The sequence below is a fragment of the Scomber scombrus genome, chromosome 1, assembly GCF_963691925.1.
Source record: "Scomber scombrus chromosome 1, fScoSco1.1, whole genome shotgun sequence".
In the NCBI taxonomy this organism is placed as follows: Eukaryota; Metazoa; Chordata; class Actinopteri; order Scombriformes; family Scombridae; genus Scomber; species Scomber scombrus.
The window spans coordinates 2,936,430-2,954,494 of record NC_084970.1 but is presented as its reverse complement, the minus strand read 5'-3'; the positions used below and the strand labels follow the sequence as shown (position 1 = coordinate 2,954,494).

General features: G+C 40.2%; 1 protein-coding gene across 2 annotated transcripts in view; it reads right to left on the bottom strand.

Moving 5' to 3' along the window:
• lrrk1 (leucine-rich repeat kinase 1) overlaps positions 1–18,065 on the bottom strand; it is an 80,080-nt gene that overhangs the window by 2,902 nt on the left and 59,113 nt on the right. For both annotated transcript variants that reach the window (XM_062419038.1, XM_062419046.1), the window contains 11 exons: positions 16,450–16,653; positions 16,203–16,342; positions 15,979–16,116; positions 10,816–11,010; positions 10,152–10,303; positions 9,452–9,569; positions 7,967–8,083; positions 5,397–5,594; positions 5,027–5,241; positions 3,541–3,990; positions 741–842 (listed from right to left, as the gene is read on the bottom strand). In XM_062419038.1, the coding sequence (XP_062275022.1) occupies positions 741–842; positions 3,541–3,990; positions 5,027–5,241; positions 5,397–5,594; positions 7,967–8,083; positions 9,452–9,569; positions 10,152–10,303; positions 10,816–11,010; positions 15,979–16,116; positions 16,203–16,342; positions 16,450–16,653 (2,029 nt within the window). The remainder of the gene's footprint in view (positions 1–740; positions 843–3,540; positions 3,991–5,026; positions 5,242–5,396; positions 5,595–7,966; positions 8,084–9,451; positions 9,570–10,151; positions 10,304–10,815; positions 11,011–15,978; positions 16,117–16,202; positions 16,343–16,449; positions 16,654–18,065) is intronic.

Below are 18,065 nucleotides of genomic sequence, written 5' to 3'. Positions count from 1 at the left end.
ACTAAACACGTCTTAGTTTACTTTTTAGACATGATTTTAAATGTACTAATCAATAACCAATACCTTTTTAAAACAGCGCTTCCTACCAGGAAAACAGCAGTTAAAGACATGGATTTAAATATTACATCTGTTGTCCAAATATTTTTGCATACATACACACATGTAAAATTGACTATGTAGTTGACTATATATGTATGTATGTATGTATGTATGTATGTATGTATGTATGTATGTATGTATGTATGTATGTATGTATGTATGTATGTATGTATGTATGTATGTATGTATGTATAGACTAACGAAATAAGCCTGGCTTATTTGGTAAGCCTGCTTTATGGAACAGTGCAGTTGAAGAACAACACAGCAGCAGCTATGCCATATAATTAAAGTCCTACAGGCCTGATGACCCCTCTCTTGACATGAACCATGACCTCCAAAACGTGTTACCTATGTTACAGGTGCACTATGTAATAACTGCTTATTAAAGAGTCCTTTCTGCACAGGATGTTGGCTCCTTTACAAAAATAATTACAGGCTAAATGACGATGAAGAATCTTACTAAACTTAATTGAGGACGTAATTAATATGTAGCTCTTTGGCTTTTCCTCCCTAAGCGCTGAATGCTTTCAAGCACGACTGAGAATGAACTCTATCCAGGTGGAAGAAAGCCCAGTTTAGAATGGAATGTGAAGAGGCATGACACTGTGGACATATGTCGAAAAATCTGAAAATAAGCTCACCCCAAAGAGGAACATCCAGGTGGGCTGAGGACAGCGATGACACGTCCCCTCAGCTTATCAGCGTGCAGTTGCATTTCAATGATCATCACATCTCCTCCACGCCTGCCAACCAACAACACACACAGATATACACAACGTGCTTGGAAAGGTTGCACCAGCTCTTTGGGAATTTAAAATGTGCCTGGTTAAAGTCTTTACTAAGTAAAAATGTTTCCATCACTAAATTACACATTAGCACAAACTAGTTAATACATAGAGAATAGTTGTTACTAAATATTTACAGTGACCTGCTACTAACTGAAATTGTTGTGTAGCTGATTCAACCAAAGATCAAAACTAGCCAATTTACTGTAAGTCTCATTTAGAGTGAACATAGTAAGTATATAAGGTAATATGGAATATGGTCAACATTTCTGGCACTTGATGAACATTTTGTGAATTCATGACGTAATGAGTTGTATTGCAGGCTTCTCTTTCAGTACTATTAAAAAAGATTTCATAAAATAACATAATTAAAGAGATGAATTAATTTTAAGTAAATACCATTATACCCAATAAGGTTTCTACGTTGCATAATCAAATATTTACCGGTCACTCTGAAACTTGGTTGCCGCTGTCACCAAGTGCTTGCTCATGTGGTAATATTGGATTTAAAAAAAATTAAATTAAGGTATTTAGGAATACATAACACCTGAATTTGACAAAATGTATAAAGTACATTTTGTCCCTTTACTAGAGCGCATTAAGATGGATTTAGAGAGATGGAATGCACTTCCTATTTCCTGGTTAGGCCATGTTGCTCCTTTAAAAATGAATATTCTCCCTAGGCTGCTTTATCCAATCCAGATGATCCTGATTGTTTTCCCACATAAAACTATAAAAAGCCTAAATAGCTGTTTCAGCTCCTTCGTGTGGGCTAAAAGAAAACCCAGAATCAAACTAGCAACACTATGTCCAAATAGTAAAATACAAAAGTTTAGGCAAATGGTGGATCAGGAAATTAATAGGATTCTATTTAAGAATTTACTGTGTGAACCACTATGCAAGCGACTTGGGATGTCAAATGACCTCATTACTATATGAAGGGAAAATGTACAAAATGTTAACATTTTGGCCCAATCAATGGCATAATGTTGTAATTCAATATGTATCTCAGGTATCCCAGGTGTGGATCGTAGTTTCTGGTAAGCGTATTCCGTCACTTCCTGTTACCAACTGTGTTACTGTTACTGTGTTACTGTTAGCGTTAGGGACGAAATTAATCACCTCCTTCAGTTTGTAAATGTTAATGATAAATCCTCAATGCAAACAAAAGTTAGACACGGTGTTCCTCAGGGTTCAGTGCTTGGACCAATACTATTCTCCTTATATATGCTTCCTTTAGGAAACATTATTCGGAAACACTCATGTTCTGTTATTGAATTTTAGTTAGTAGTTTTTTTTTGATCAAATTCATTGTTTTATTTGTTAGCAGTGGCCTTAGAATACATTATCCAATGATATAACTACTCTGGATGGCATTACTTTGGCCTCCAGTACTACTGTAAGGAACCTAGGAGTTATATTTGACCAGGATCTGTCCTTTAATTCCCACATAAAACAAATTTCAAGGACTGCCTTTTTTCATCTGCGTAATATTGCAAAAATTAGACACATCCTGTCTCAAAATGATGCTGAAAAACTAATCCATGCATTTGTTACTTCTAGGCTGGATTATTGTAATTCATTATTATCAGGCTGTCCTAACAAGTCTCTAAAGACTCTCCAACTGGTCCAGAATGCAGCTGCACGCGTTCTGACAAAAACTAGAAAGAGAGATCATATTACTCCTTCACTGCGTTGGCTTCCTGTAAAATCTAGAATAGAATTTAAAATCCTTCTCCTCACTTTCAAAGCTCTTAATTGTCAGACTCCATAAAACTGCGCTCCCAGCATGCAGGCCTACTTGTGGTTCCTAGTATCTCTAAAAGTAGAATGGGAGGCAGAGCCTTCAGTTATCAGGCTCCTCTCCTGTGGAACCATTTTCCAGTCTTGATTTGGGGGGCAGACACCCTCTCTATGTTTAAGAGTAGGCTTAAGGCGCGCAGGTGGTCGAGTGGTTGGAGTGCATGCCACGTACGCAGCTGACCCCGGTTCGGTGGAGGTCCTTTGCTGCATGTCAAACCCCCCTCTCGCTCCCATGTTTCCTGTCTGTCTACTGCTAAATAAAGGCGTCTATGCCGAGAAAAAAATCTTATATCTAATCTAATAGATTAGATACAAGACATGTCTTGGATCAGTCCTTAGTTTATGCTGCTATAGGATTAGACTGCCGGGAAACTTCCCATGATGCACTGAGCTCTTTTCTCCTCCTACATTTCTCTATCCATCTATATCCATTTACACTCATGTGCTATTAATGCATTCACTAACTTCTTACCCGGAGTTCTCTGTGATTTCTCGTCTTGCAGATGCCCTAGACATTGTCCTGCTCCCTGCGAATGTCCTCAGCCAATGACTGCAGCTATTATTATTTTCAATGTTGATTTATTGTTTGTCACTGTGCCTCACTCTCTCCTCTTAACTTATCCTTTCTCCCTCTTGTCCTTCAACCCTTTTCCCTTTTTCTCTCTCTCCCTCTCAACCCCAACCTGTTGAGGCAGATGGCCGCCCACTTAGAGTCCTGTTCTGCCTGACATTTCTTCCTGTGATTTGGCACTTTATAAATAAAGATTGATTGACTGATTGGTTGATTGGTTGGTTGACTACCTTTTAGCTGGTGTTCTTGTGTTGTGTTCAGTTCATGTGCTGTGTTTTGTACCTGGGGATCCACAGAGTTCCATTCACTGGCAGCACAGTAAAGGCTTGCAGATGAGGTGGTGTGGGGTTCATAGTCTCTGCAGTTTCCAGGTCAGACTCAGGGTTGGTGGATGAATGCTGGTTCTGGTCGCTGCCTGTCTCCTCCTGGTCTGCAGGCAGCAGCACACTGCTGCTGTTGGCCAATGAGCTGAGGCCTGTGGTGCTGGAACAGTCTGACTCCAGTGGCTCCAGGGAGCAGTTGGATGATATGGAGCAGTAGTCTGTCAGTGAATTCTGGTGTTGGAAGATTTGAGTGCCTGCCTCTTCACTGTAGATCAATGTCACTTCTCCATTAGTCCATTTCAGCTTCTCTTCCTGGTCGGTGGTATTGAGGTCAGTTGTTGTCATTGTGGTAACCCTTGCAGGACGTTGTACATTGAAGATGTCCCGTAGAGGATTGCTGTCTCCACAACTGAAACCATGACATGATTTCAAAAGCCACTCAAATCAAAACCCAATTACTTCACATTTTAACTGAGGAAGCACAGCTATGAGTGCCTAACAGATACAGACTGCATAATAATGAAAGTTCATAATTCTTGTTACTGTGAATCTTTAGCTACCCAATCTGATTTAATGGACAATATTCCTTCAGGAAGGTCAGAGACTGTTTTGCTTCACTCACTGTCAATTTTATATGTACAGCTGAGTATCACACAGAGTGTCTTAATGGGTTTCACATTGCCACATAAGCAACATTTCAAGCTCAGCCCAACTCTCTAGGAAGACAAACCTTCCTCCACACAAATATGTGAAGAAAATGAAGAAGCCACCGGTGAGGCAATTTATAGAAAGATCCTGCATCAGCTCCTCATACTGTAAACCACAGAGTTTTTCTCTATACTTTTCTTACATTTCTTTTTCTGACTCAGTTAACTGGAAAATATGAAAATGGTCCAGTGATAGTGCTGGCTTCAGTCTACGGTTTACAGAATTCATCCAGGTGAATGCTGCCTTGTCTGGGTGTTCATACTTTATTCCAGCTGATTTGAAATTTCTTAGGCAATACTGATTCTATCGATATTTGAGGTTTGAAAATCTGAAAGTGACATGAAGACCAATATTTTTGTCAAGAAAAGTTGAAATTTTGGGAAATACACTTCAGATTTAGTTACATGACAATATTGGAAACAGTGGGGCCAGCTAGCCTGATGCAGTCTTAAGGTAAAAAAATCACATCTCTGTCAGATGCCTGGCAACCTCACAGTGATGCTTGGATTCCAGGAGGTTACTTCTCTAGCCTAGAAATAGTCTGGCACATGACTACCCGTAAAACCACAACATGCCATTTCATTGGATCTTTAAAGGACTTTCTCTACCTCCATATCTTTATGTGCCTGTCATATACTGATGTGTTTACAGTCATAAACTATTCTTTGAAATGTTCCTAATACTACAGCATGACAACACTTCCCTGTAGCAGTCGAGTACATTAAGGTTTCACTCACCAGTACTTTGCACAGAGTTGGTAGGAAGCAGCATGGTAGAGCAGCAGGGTGTTGCTATGGTTGTCCAGGGTCCAGACTGCCTCCTCTCCCCACAGACTGAAGCTGGTAGTCATGGATACAATCGAGGATGGCGGGCTGTAGGGTTCCAGCCTTTGAACTGCCTGAAGACTCAGACAGTCGATCACCAGCACACCCGGACCGTTGGAGAACCATAACTGAGACAACACATGATGATTGGAGTGTCAACTCAAAGTCCATAATTTGAAGACTTTTGGCTAATGAACTGATGCTGTTTTATTTGGCAATCTTCTAAGTGACTTATCAAACTTGATGGAATGTTCCATACATTTCTGATCCATTATCTGCTCACCTGGGAGCCACTGCTGACCAGAGCCATGCTCAAGACTGCATAGGGTCTCTGCCTGGGATCAGAGTCCTTCAGACCAAACACTGTCTTGTTGATGGTGTGGGAACACAGGTAGGTGTCCCCATCCAGAGGAAGGTCCTCCATCAGGCTATAGACTGCCACCAAGCCATCAGACATTCCAGCAAACACTCTGGCCAGGCTCTTAATAGGTAAAGAAGAGAAATATTTTTATATATGGTTATGTATATAATAATTAAAATAATTACATATTATTTCAGAGGCCAGAATCTGACATTGTAGTGCTACACAGTGAAGACTGGGACCTGTATACACAAGACATGCTCAGCCAAAAAGCAGCTCCTGAAAATCCAGAAAATTATTTACACACAATTCAAAGTTCTCATTTTGTACAAAAAGAGGCTTCAGCGGTTTGGAATTTTTAAATTCCCTCTTTTTGTATTCCTAAACAGTACAAAGCAACTTAAATCCACCAGTTACTTTTGTGATTTTTATCAATAAGACCCAATTGGGTAACAATTTACTTGAAGGTATCGTCATAAGAGTGACATGACACTGTCAGAATTGTTACATGACACAGTCATAAACATTATGTCAATGTCATAAACGTTTATGACTGATGTCATTAAGTGTCATTCGGTTTTTGTAACGACAAGTTGACATTGTTTGGGTTGTCTATGACAACTTGAGATTAATCAAAGTGACATGGCCAGAAAATGTCTTTGTCATGACAACTTGACATTAAATTTGTTTAGGATGTCCTTATTATGACAACTTGACTTTAATCAAAGTGACATTACCAGAAAATGGGTTAACCGTAACCGTAACCCTAACCCTTCATCATACTGTCATAATGGTGTCATGACAGTCAGTTTTGGGTATCCTGTCCGTATCCTGTCAAACATCTATGACCAAGTGCTAGAATTGGTCTGTAACCTTGCACATCTAATTATAATAATCATTATGTCAACTTGCCATAAACACAAAAATAGGTGCATATTTTGTTAATGTCAAGATTTCATAATAAGGACATCCCAAACAAATTTAATGTCAAGTTGTCATGACAAAGACATTTTCTGGTAATATCACTTTGATTAATGTCAAGTTGTCATAATCAAGACAACCCAAACAATGTCAACTTGTCATTACAAAAACCGTTTGTGGTTATGTTTATGACACGTTCATGACTGTGTCATGTAACAGTTATGACCGTGTCATGTCACTCTTATGATGATACCTTCAAGTAAAGTGTTACCGAAAAGGGAATAGTTGCAGCAAACATTGTGCAATAACAATTATGCTTACATTATATCACGCCATCATTCTAACACCTGGAATGCACCAGCTAAACTTCAAACAGTACCCAGGGTGCACACCAGGTATGTGTACATAGGTAACAGAAAGGAGGTCAGAGGTTAAAGAGGGAGCAGAAGTTCAACTTTTCCCACAAATTGTTTGGTGACTGACTCTTACAGTCCCACTACTGGCAGTGGGATGTTTTAGTGCCATTATGAGAGGCAAGTAAGTTATTAGCACACTGTTATTACTGGCTGTACTAAAACTGCAGACATCCTACCTGTCAGCGTCTCCATGCCTTCACTTTAATGAAGACTAATGCCATGCCAAAGAAGAAACAGAGATTCTTCATGCAAATTTCCACTGTTTAATCTAAATAAAATGCACTGACATATGACATGTTTTGGGACAATCAGTGACTTCTGTTGTGAAAATTTGTATACACAAGTTATCAATTTAAAGAAATTAATTTCTAATTTGGGATACAAATTACTAAATTATATGCAAAATGATAGAAGATATATCCCAAAAGCTGCAAGGCTTGTAGAATATTGAGTTCAGTCTTGTACATCAATGGAACAACCTGGGGGAGAGGCTGCTGGTGATCTTCTACCATTCTTGCTAACATACATCACAGTCTGGTATACAAGCTGTACCAGCGCAGACAGGAGGCGACTCCAGAGGATGATTAACACCGCACAGGATCATCGGCTGTCCTCTCCCCTCTCTGATCGACCTCTACAGCTCTTGCTGTCTCAGCAGAGCAAAGAAAATTTCTAAGGACTATTCTCACCCCGGACGAACAGATTCAAGGTTTCTTACACACACACACACACACACACACACACACACACACACACACACACACACACACACACACACACACACACACACACACACACACACACACACACACACACACACACACACACACACACACACACACACACACACACACAGCCACTTCATACACACACACACTTCACAGCCACTTCATACACACACCCCACCTCACCACATACTGAACATATTCTATTTATTTACTTATTTATTTTTAATCTGTACAATATACAGCACATTGCAGAGTAACTCAGGCCTTTTACTTACTGTATGGATGTGTGTACAAATGTATGTGTGTTTATGTGAATGTTTCACCTTAAGTGGAAAGCTATCCAAATGTCGTTGTATCTTGTGTGCAATGACTATAAAGCTAAAGCTATAAACTAAGCTATTCTGTGTATGTTGAGACACGGACTGACCTCTGATCTTTCTGGAACAGGGAACAGGCAGGTGATGATGGCTGGACAGGAGAACTGCTTCTGGGGTTGACTGAGCGGACACATATCTTTCAGACTGTAAATGAACACCTCCTGTTCCTATCAAACAAACACAAAACTTTTTTGAAGAAGAATGAAAGTATGTCTAAGTATGTTTTATTCATAAACTTTCAACATAACGATTATCATGGTTTACACAAAATAAATATGCAGGTGCATTATTTTTGTCAGAATTGTACAATCAAGTGCATTCTCATGGTTGTGTCTTACAAATCTCAGTCACTGTGGAACTGGGCACATGTGCACTAGCTTCATTCCCACAAAAAAGTTAGCCATAAATAGATTTAGACACCTAATGTAATCAGCTGATTGCCTTCTGCTACACCTGTTCCAACTGTCATGGAAACAAAGGGAAATAAGAAGTGCACTTTCATCCAAAATGTTGGAAGGAACAGGGTGATTTGCCCCTATGTCATCATAACCAGACAACTTATCCAAACTTCTTGTTCTTTTCAGATATTAATGGGACTTTTCTGAAGATCATTTTCTGGGAAGCTATGGTATTCCAGGTTTTCCAGGAGATGCATTAAACAGTCCCTCTGGGATGTCCAAGATGTAAGTTTTATATGATTTTTGGCAGTTAAATTGGCAAAAATTGCAGGTCCTCAGCAAATCAGGATTCCTCCATAAGAGCTTCTTTATTATTTACAATACGTCCGCGTATAAACCTGAATCTGTGTAACAGCTGACCTGTGTAGATGTACAGCAGAACAGAATCCTGATTACATTCATTGACACCTAAACAACATTATTGTAAGATTCAGACATTAATCTAACATGTTTCAGACCTGTGTGAGTCATGTTAATAGCTGCCTTGTGACAGATTTGCGATATTAAAAGAAGCAAAATATATGAAAGCTCTGTGTGTGTGCATTAAATCAATCGTTTATATAGCGCCAAATCACAACAAAAGTGGTCTGAAGGTATTTTAAACGTAGAGCAAGTCTAAACCATTCTCTTTAATTTAAAGGGTACTCTTTAATTTAAAGACGTGCTATGTGAGGCTTTTTTGCTCGCTGCACTTTTTTATTATGAACCAATCTGTGTGCTGAAATGTGGGAAAAAGCCTGAAACCGCTCCACTTACAAACACAAGCCAGACCCAAAACCAGGGCAAATCTGAGTCTGAAGTCTGAGTTTTCACTGACTCAGCCAGTGTTGAGAGTGTTCGGAGACCAGCGGCACGCAGTCAGCTCTGCAAATTTTGCAGACTTTGCTTGATTTTGCATCAATTCTTCCACCAGTCATGGTGGCTATTCTCACACTAACTTTGTGGAAAAAATGCCGGACAATAGTTGTACAGCCAAGTCATAAAACATGAACAAATAAGCTTAACCATTACTGAGTTATATACATACATATATCAAAACAACTATTATTCATGAAATGTGATTTTAGTAGTGTGTACCTCAGTGGCCATCCACAGGGTGCTACCTATCTTCATCTGACAGCTGATCATGCTGCCTGGACAGGACATCCTCTTCACCTCCACCTGGCCCTTCTCCACATTTATCACACTGTAGTTCCTACAGAACACACATGACAGTACAAAGATATCGCCACACACACACACCCTGAATGCAGCTGCTTTAGATAAAACCCCACTGCACTGTGAGACTGTGGCAGCACAAATTAGACTATGGCGGGCCGCCACAGTCTACAGTATATAATTAATGGGAAACACTGCAGTCTCATTGCTAAGATGTGGGGATGCAGCAACTATGCTAACAGCTTCACATGACAGTGCATTGGAGTGAGTTAGAAGGGGGAAATAAAGGTGAATGTTACATATATTACATACACTGACCACTGCAAACATCCATTCAATCTTGCAGAGCTATTTCCGAGGTGTTCTTACCACACTATAACAATGCAAAGGACAATTATAGAACCTATTTTGGATTTGTTAGCTGTGGTTTCATTTCTATATATAGGGAGATTTAAATAACTGATTTAATTTGGGGATTTGTTTAAAACATGTCTAGTTATTTGACCATTTGTGTCATGTCTTTCCTATTGGACATCAATCAAACATATAGTGACAAAGTAAAAACTTTGGTGTTCAATTATAATGTGCAACTTGTGCAGACTTAAGAGTTGAAACCAACCTGTCATCCTTGCCTCCGTCCCAGAAGACAGCGCTGTATCCTTGCAGTTGGGACAGGAACAGCTGCGAGTGGCTTTCACAGGACAACACATACCTGAGGCAGGGGAAGCTGGGCTCCTGCATCTGCCTCACACACTGCATGGCCACAGGCCTCTGCGGGCATACACAGAATGTCACTGATATGCTGTTTTTTCTCAAGGCCAGGGCTAATATCACTGGACTTCAAACATGACCTGTTTTCATTTTTCATTTGAACACAACACCAAGGTGTAAGTAATGACCTTGGGTCTTAGTGGTGTTGGATAAAAGTGTTTCTGTCTTTTCATGTGTCTCCAGCTGAAGCACTACCCTTGGTATACTGCGGACAGTTAAAGGAGAAATATACAACACTGACAATAAGCGTTTAAAATGGGTCCTGAAAAGGCCCATTGTATATACAGTAATCAGGCATACACCAATTTTACTTGCCCACCGACCCATTCAATTCATTCTTGCTTATCAACCCCCATGTTCACCCAATGAACTCAAAAACTATTACAAATATAATGTTGTCCTTTACAGTAATTTTGATTTGAAAAATAATGCTAATTTCTTAGTTGAACTTTGTAAGTGGATGAGAATAGAACAGAGGCCATAAATCAGTGTAAACAAGCAGGGAGGCTAACCTTCTCGGGCTTAGTGTCCCAGCATTCAGTCAGCAGGTTGTGGAGGCAGTGGAACTGAACCTCCTCAGGACTGCCCAGTGCAGGCCGAATGCCTCTAGAGAGCTTCTTGGCTATCTGAAGCTGGTGGTGTCCCAATGCTGGCCTCCGCCCAGACAGCAGCTCATACAGAACCATACCATAGGAGAACATATCCACCTTTACACAGTGATGATGGGAGAAAAAAAAACAGCCGGGCAGTGAATTTCGATCCTTCGCCAACGATCCCGCCAAATGAAATGGCCATAAATCAAACATACATGATCCTAGGAAGCCGAAACTTCTTGTGCTTAATAAGAGTCTTGCCCTGAACAGATTTGTGTGTCAATACTGGATCTGAGTCATAACGTCACCTAAAGGCAACAGGAAGTTGTATGTTTTACACTTTGACGCCCTGTGGGTAGCAGGTTAATCAGATCCATCTCAAATTTACTCAGAAAAGCCTCAAGACCTTGGATTGTATATTCTGAAGTTGGTGACTCTGTGTCAAAAGGTGTTGCCGTGACGACGACGTGGATTTCGATGTCTCGCCATGAAATTTCAAAGCCTTATAACTTGACTCCACATGCTCTAATGCTTGTTCAGAGTCCCGGTCTAAAGACATATACAGGGTCATATTTATTGACAGTCATAGCGCCACCTAATGGTGGCAGGAAGTGACATATGTCATTCTTTGACTAATTACTCCCAGAATCTTAAGCAGGTACACCTGAAATTGACACATCTATAAGACATAAGACCTTGGTGATGCTACATTCTGCAGCTCATGACCCGTAATCAAACACTGTTGCCGTGGCAACACATTTTACGCCATGACTTACAATTATGTTTTTGAGGGGCAAAGGATGCCTCTAAGGTCACGAAACTTAACACACACGTCTGGAGTGGTGCCAGGTAACATCCTATATAGGTCAATTGCATGGGCATGGCTAAATGGCTCAACAGCGCCCCCTTGAAAATTTCAAAATTGAAGCCCCGCCTTCCAAATTGACATAGAAGAATGACATCCAGGAGGCGTATGTATTACGTCCAGACCCACAAAAAAGCCTCTTGGAGCCATACCCTAACTCTAACAGGAAGTCAGCCATCTTGTAAAAACTGGTCAATTTATGGCAATTTCCAGGCCTTATATTTTAACAAACACCTCCTACATTTTTAAGTCTTCCGTCTCCAAATTTACTCTGTGTCATCTTAAGCCCTTTGTGATGATTTTCCACAACATTTGGGCAATTTTCATACCAGCTACATTATTTGAAACATGGTTTACATCTCAAAACACACTTTTGAAACAGCTAAATCCATGCATAAATACCCTGTATCTTCCTCAGTGTTGAACTAAACACCTTTATCACATCATATTCATGACTGGTGTGATTTTCCTCTGCATTCCCTTATGATTAGTAGTTCCACATAGTGAACACAGGAAGTGTTATTTCACCAATTCATGCAACATCCAATAATAGCATGCGTATGAAGACTTCTATGTGTGCGCGCCCTGCGACAGCGCCACAGCACGATGTGTGTGGGGAGCGAGGGCCCATTCATTGCTGCTTGCAGCTTTAATTTAGTTTAGTTTTAGTTTATTAGGAGCAATATCACACATTAGCCTTGGATTTGAATGAGTCTGTGGGTGGAGGTATGTCAGGTATGTAATACATGTCAGGAATGTTGATACAATGAATAGTAAGTAAATAAATAAGTACATTTTTTTGTTCATATTTGTCACACTTAAATGTTTCAGGTCATCAAAAGAATTTTATCATCAGAAAAAGAAAACCTGAGTAAACACAAAATGCAGTTTTTAAATGATGGAAAAAATCTAACCAAACCAACCTGGCCCTATGTGAAATAGTATTTGCCCCCCCTTGTTAAATCATGAATTAACTGTGATTAACCACATTTTGGGAAGCTGACTTCAATTTCACTAGCCACACCCAGCCCTGACTACTGCCAGACCTGTAGAATCAAGAAATTACTTAAATAAAACCTGTCTGACAACATGAAGTAGGCTAAAAGATCTCAAAAAGCAACACATCATGCCGCGATCTAAAGAAATCAAAGAACAGATGAGAAACGAAGTCATTGACGTCTATCAGTCCGGAAAGGGTTACAAAGCCATTTCTAAGGCATTGGGACTCCAGGGAACCACTGTGAGAACCATTATCCATAAATGGAGAAAACTTGGAACAGTGGTGAACCTTCCCAGGAGTGGCCGGCCTTCCAAAATTACACCAAGAGCGCATCGACGACTCATGTAGGAGGCCACAAAAGAACCCAGAACAACATCTAAAGAACTGCAGGCATCACTTGCCTCAGTTAAGGTCAGTGTTCATGCCTCGACAATAAGAAGGAGACTGGGCAAAAATGGCGTCCATGGAAGTGTACCAATACGAAAACCACTGCTGACCACAGAAAAGAACACAAAGGCTTGTCTCACATTTGCCAAAAAACATCTTGATGATCCCCAAGACTTTTGGGAAAATATTCTGTGGACTGACGAGACAAAAGTGGAACTTTTTGGATGGTGTATGTCCCGTTACATCTGGGTTAAACGAACACAGCATTTCATTAAAAGAACATCATACCAACAGTCAAGCATGATGGTGGTAGTGTGATGGTTATGGGGCTGCTTTGCTGCTTCATAACCTGGATGACTTGCTGTAATTAATGGAACCATGCATTCTGCTCTCTACCAGAAAACCTGAGGGAGAATGTCCGGCCATCAGTTTGTGACCTTAAGCTCAAGCGCACTTGGGTTAGGACAATAGCAGTAGGACAATGATCCGAAGCACACCAGCAAGTCCACCTCTGAATGGCTCAAAAAAACCGAAATGAAGGTTTTGGAGTGGCCTAGTCAAAGTCTGGACTTAAATCTGATTAAGACGCTGTGGCATGACCTTAAACAGGCCAGTCATGCTTGAAAGCCCTCCAATGTGGCTGAATTAAAACAATTCTGCAAAGAAGAGTGGGCCAAAATTCCTCCACAGTGATGTGAAAGACTGAAGCTGCATTTTATGTTCACACAGCATATGATAGTCATGTAAACGCATGGGTACACTTGTACACAAGTGTGGAACAAACATATATCTAAGAAAGCTGCCTTGAGAGTTGATTCAATCCCACACTTGTCAGAAAAGGGAGGGAGGACGTGAGTGACAGTGATTGCTTGACTTTCACTGATAATAACAATGGAACAAATGATTGACACATACTCAACAGAAACACAACCTTGGCTTATCATGGCCTGCTCTTATCTTCTACTTATTCATCTCATCCTTGAAACTGATATCTGAGGACCAAAATATCTGAGTGGATTCCTGTCTCTGAATGTTAACAGATAGTGACTCTGCCTTTGTGAGAATTCCCAGAATAATCGTAGAGGCACAATGCCAAAAGAACTCAACTGGTTCTGTGGTGACATCACATAGAAGTGACTTTAGATATGCTTGATGTCTGTGGTATGCATGCATCACAGGCACTAGGAATACATAGGCAAATTCATATAAGACAGGAGTCTTACTGACTCTGTTTGAATACTTTGTCTACAATTTTAACCCTCACTAGGACAAAGACACTACAGTATATTCATCTTTGTTGAACTTCACAACTGAAATTCACGTACCTAAAACCTTGATAAGGCAGCAACAGAGTCAGTTGCTTATTTCCTCCCAACACATGAACACAGCCACTATAATCAGTGCTACTGAAACTATGTAGATCCTAATGAACACAGATTTGAAAATAATTTGTTGCTAGACTAGAAGCAATTCAATTCAATGTTATTTATATAACACCAAATCACAACAAAAGTTATCTCAAGGCACTTTTCACATAGAGCAGCTCTAGACTGTCACACCTTTCTAAAGTCACTGTGATCAGCAAGATTTCTATCAATATTGGACATCACTCTCAAACTAGACAAAGTGAAGCAAATATTATATCACTAACTATTGAAAATGTATTTGATTAAGTAAACTGGACCTTTCTACTGACCAAGATCTAACCCAAGATCCTAATCAGGCTGGGTCCAAATTATGATACAATTATGGAGTTGTATTGCCACAGGTCTAAGGTGTGTGTGTCTGTCTAAAACCCAAATTAATCAGGGGAGACTAATCTTTTACAGTGTATTTTCACGCTTTAAAAGGACCTCAGGGCCAGTATGGGCAGGAGGAATAATAACAGCAATCAATAATTCTGTCAACATACATATAGCTTGTGAAAACTATATTAAGATTCACTTGAAACAATCTGCACCTTTTAACAGGTTTCTGAGCATTAAGTTAACCACTAATGAGCAGCAGCATTAAAAAGTGATCATGTGATCAGGATTACAATCATGAGACCCTCAATGTTGTTTTGTCTCTCATGTTGCCTTTATGCCTTTACTCACTCTATCTCATATAGCCTATATATTATGATATAAGTTATTTATAAAATATTGCCAATAAAACAAAAGTAAATTGCAAGAATCCTATATCACACAAATAGAACAACACACTTCTAATTTGATATTACAAATCCAGGGGTATTTTTGACGATTTTTGGCCTCCTACAAACGCTATCTTGTCCGAGGGCGTTCATCGTGGCGGCTTCAAACTTAAATAGCTGACTAAGCACACCCTACTGAACAAATGTTCTCAACAACTTTTTCATTACTCGTCCGGTTTGGATTTTAGAAGCCCTCAAAGGTCAAGTGTCCAAAAACCCTCACCAAAACGCTCCCATAGACAATGAATGGGAGGAGATTCTAATGCCACTTTGACCCTAAATTTAATCTTTTCTTCAAAAAGACATCCTATGATATGTTGACACTATAAATTACATTGTTCCACTTCCACTGTCTACATTACATTCCTTGCCTTCTTTGTGGATAAGGTAATGGCTATTAGGTTAAGTATTAAAGCTGGGATTTGCCCACCCATCCTCGGACAGGATTTAAAAAAATGTTTTTAAGTCCTGTAGTGTACATTTGGCTTCTTTATACTACCTACTGTTAATGGGCTAAGTGTGCAACATAATCAGCCAGACAAAGATACAAGACTTAAAAATAATAAATCTATAATATAATAATATACAAATCTTACATACAGCACTCCATACAGGTTAAAAACATGTGAACAGTACCTTCTCATCATATACGATGCCTGGCCGGATCTCAGGAGCCTGGTAACCTGGTGTGCCCTCAACCCCCAATGCCCCTTCATGGAAAGATTGTCGTGAAATGCCATAATCAGACAGTTTAATGTTGATTGGATCCTTCTCCTGCAATGAGACACGCTCAGTTACTAGAAATGATGAAAACAGCAAGCCTGCCTGGTTCATGACTTTATGGAAATTCACATACAGACCTCCAGAGACCACACCAAGATGTTGTCAGATTTGAGGTCACAGAAGATGATGCTCTTTCTGTGAAGGTATGCCAGCCCTGCTGCTATTTGATAGGCTACTTTGAATGTCAACATGTGACCAAGTGGCATGTACCTGGAGCCTGCCAAGACAAAGCATAGCTTCATGTTCCATGAACACACAAATAATACAGGGTTTCATCCAACCTCAAGTGGGATATAACATGAAGAAGAATATCCCAATACGTGCCTTTGTCTTTATGTTTCTCCTCCAGCACAGTGTTGAGGCTGCCCAGGGGGGCTAATTGCAGGGCGAAGCAGAGTGGATGGATGCTGATGCCCACCAGGGAGACGATGCAGGGATGCTGAAGAGAGTGCAACATACTGGCCTCCTGGCGAAATTCAGAGAAGCTTCGAGAGACATCTGCTGACTGCAGGTGTTTTACCATGGTGTCTGGGGCAAAGAAGAGAGGAGCGAGTGCACCACAGTTAAAACTCACTGTCAAATGGGATAAGCAGAGGATAGGTCTGTGCCCAGAAGGGATGCTCAGGAACACATATTGAGATTCTTAAGTCTACATTCTCTACTCAATCTGTGTCCTCCTTTTACTGTCTTTAACTGTGGTGACTGTGTCTGTGTAAATATGAGATGGAAAATGACAGTTCATAGTTCAGTAAAATTTCAAATTGTAGGTGCATTTGATATCTGTTGTTGTTGATTTAGGTCTGTTGTAAAGATGGTCCACTTATTAGCCAATCAAATCCTTGCATTCGGTCATGCAAAGGGACTCGACTGTCAGTGAGATACACACAGAGAAAGAGGAGACACAGAGAGGCGGCAGATAAGAAACACAATCAAAACTTTCTGTAATGCACTTTATTTTAAAATGCCATCTTTATTTGATATAAGAAAACATTTATTTATCTTATTCTGTTTTTGTTCATATTTTATTTTAATATTTATTTGAATCCCACAAGTTGAGTGTAAATACTAATGAATGTTGTTGCCATATTCTAGAATTCTACTGTATTTATTTGACAGTCTACAATCTACCCACTAGACTCAGATGCTGATGGAACAACAATGCTACTTCAAGGTACTGAAAAATAACACAGACATTATGATGTTCTGGACCTTCACTTGAGGAAATGTTCACAAATTGGACCTCTGTGACTTTTAATTAAATATCCCTGGAGTAGGCCGCTGCGAGGATCCTTTGTTTATCACTTAAGTTGTGCAGTTTAATGATGATAGGCCTGTTGTAATTTCTCTGTGGTGGGCCGAGTGCTCTATGTGCCCTGTCAATCTTAATGGACCCTCGTTTGGTTTCCAGCCCCAGCGTGTTTGGGACCCAGGTTTCAAAAACCCTGACTGCATTTTCCCCCTCTGCACCTTCTTTAAGTCCCATAACTCGTATGTTGTCTTTGCGGCTGCTATTTTCGCTGTCCTTGGTCCGGTCAACTAGGGTCTTAACTTTTTGTTCAATTTCAGTGACTTTGCTTTCCAGCGAGGTTGTGCGGTCTTTCCCTCAGAAATGCAGCTCTCGATTTCTGTTATTCATTTAGTGTTGTCTTCAATGCAGTTATTCAGTCTGTCAAGAGTGGATTGTACTGTAGTTAGGCAAATTTCTGCTCCATTAAGGCACTTGTTTCCTCCGTAGCTTCCTGGGCAATAACGCTAGCAACATTAGCCTCAGTCGGCTCACCTTCGTCATCATCCATGTTAGCTTCGGAGCAGAGCACATATGCCTTTTTTCCATGAGACCGTGTCATCCTCGGAGATTCTCGCAAATTAAGAAATATTAGGCCAATGAGGCGGGGTCGGCGAAGACGATCCTCTCACTCCGAGTGCATCACGGGACCCCC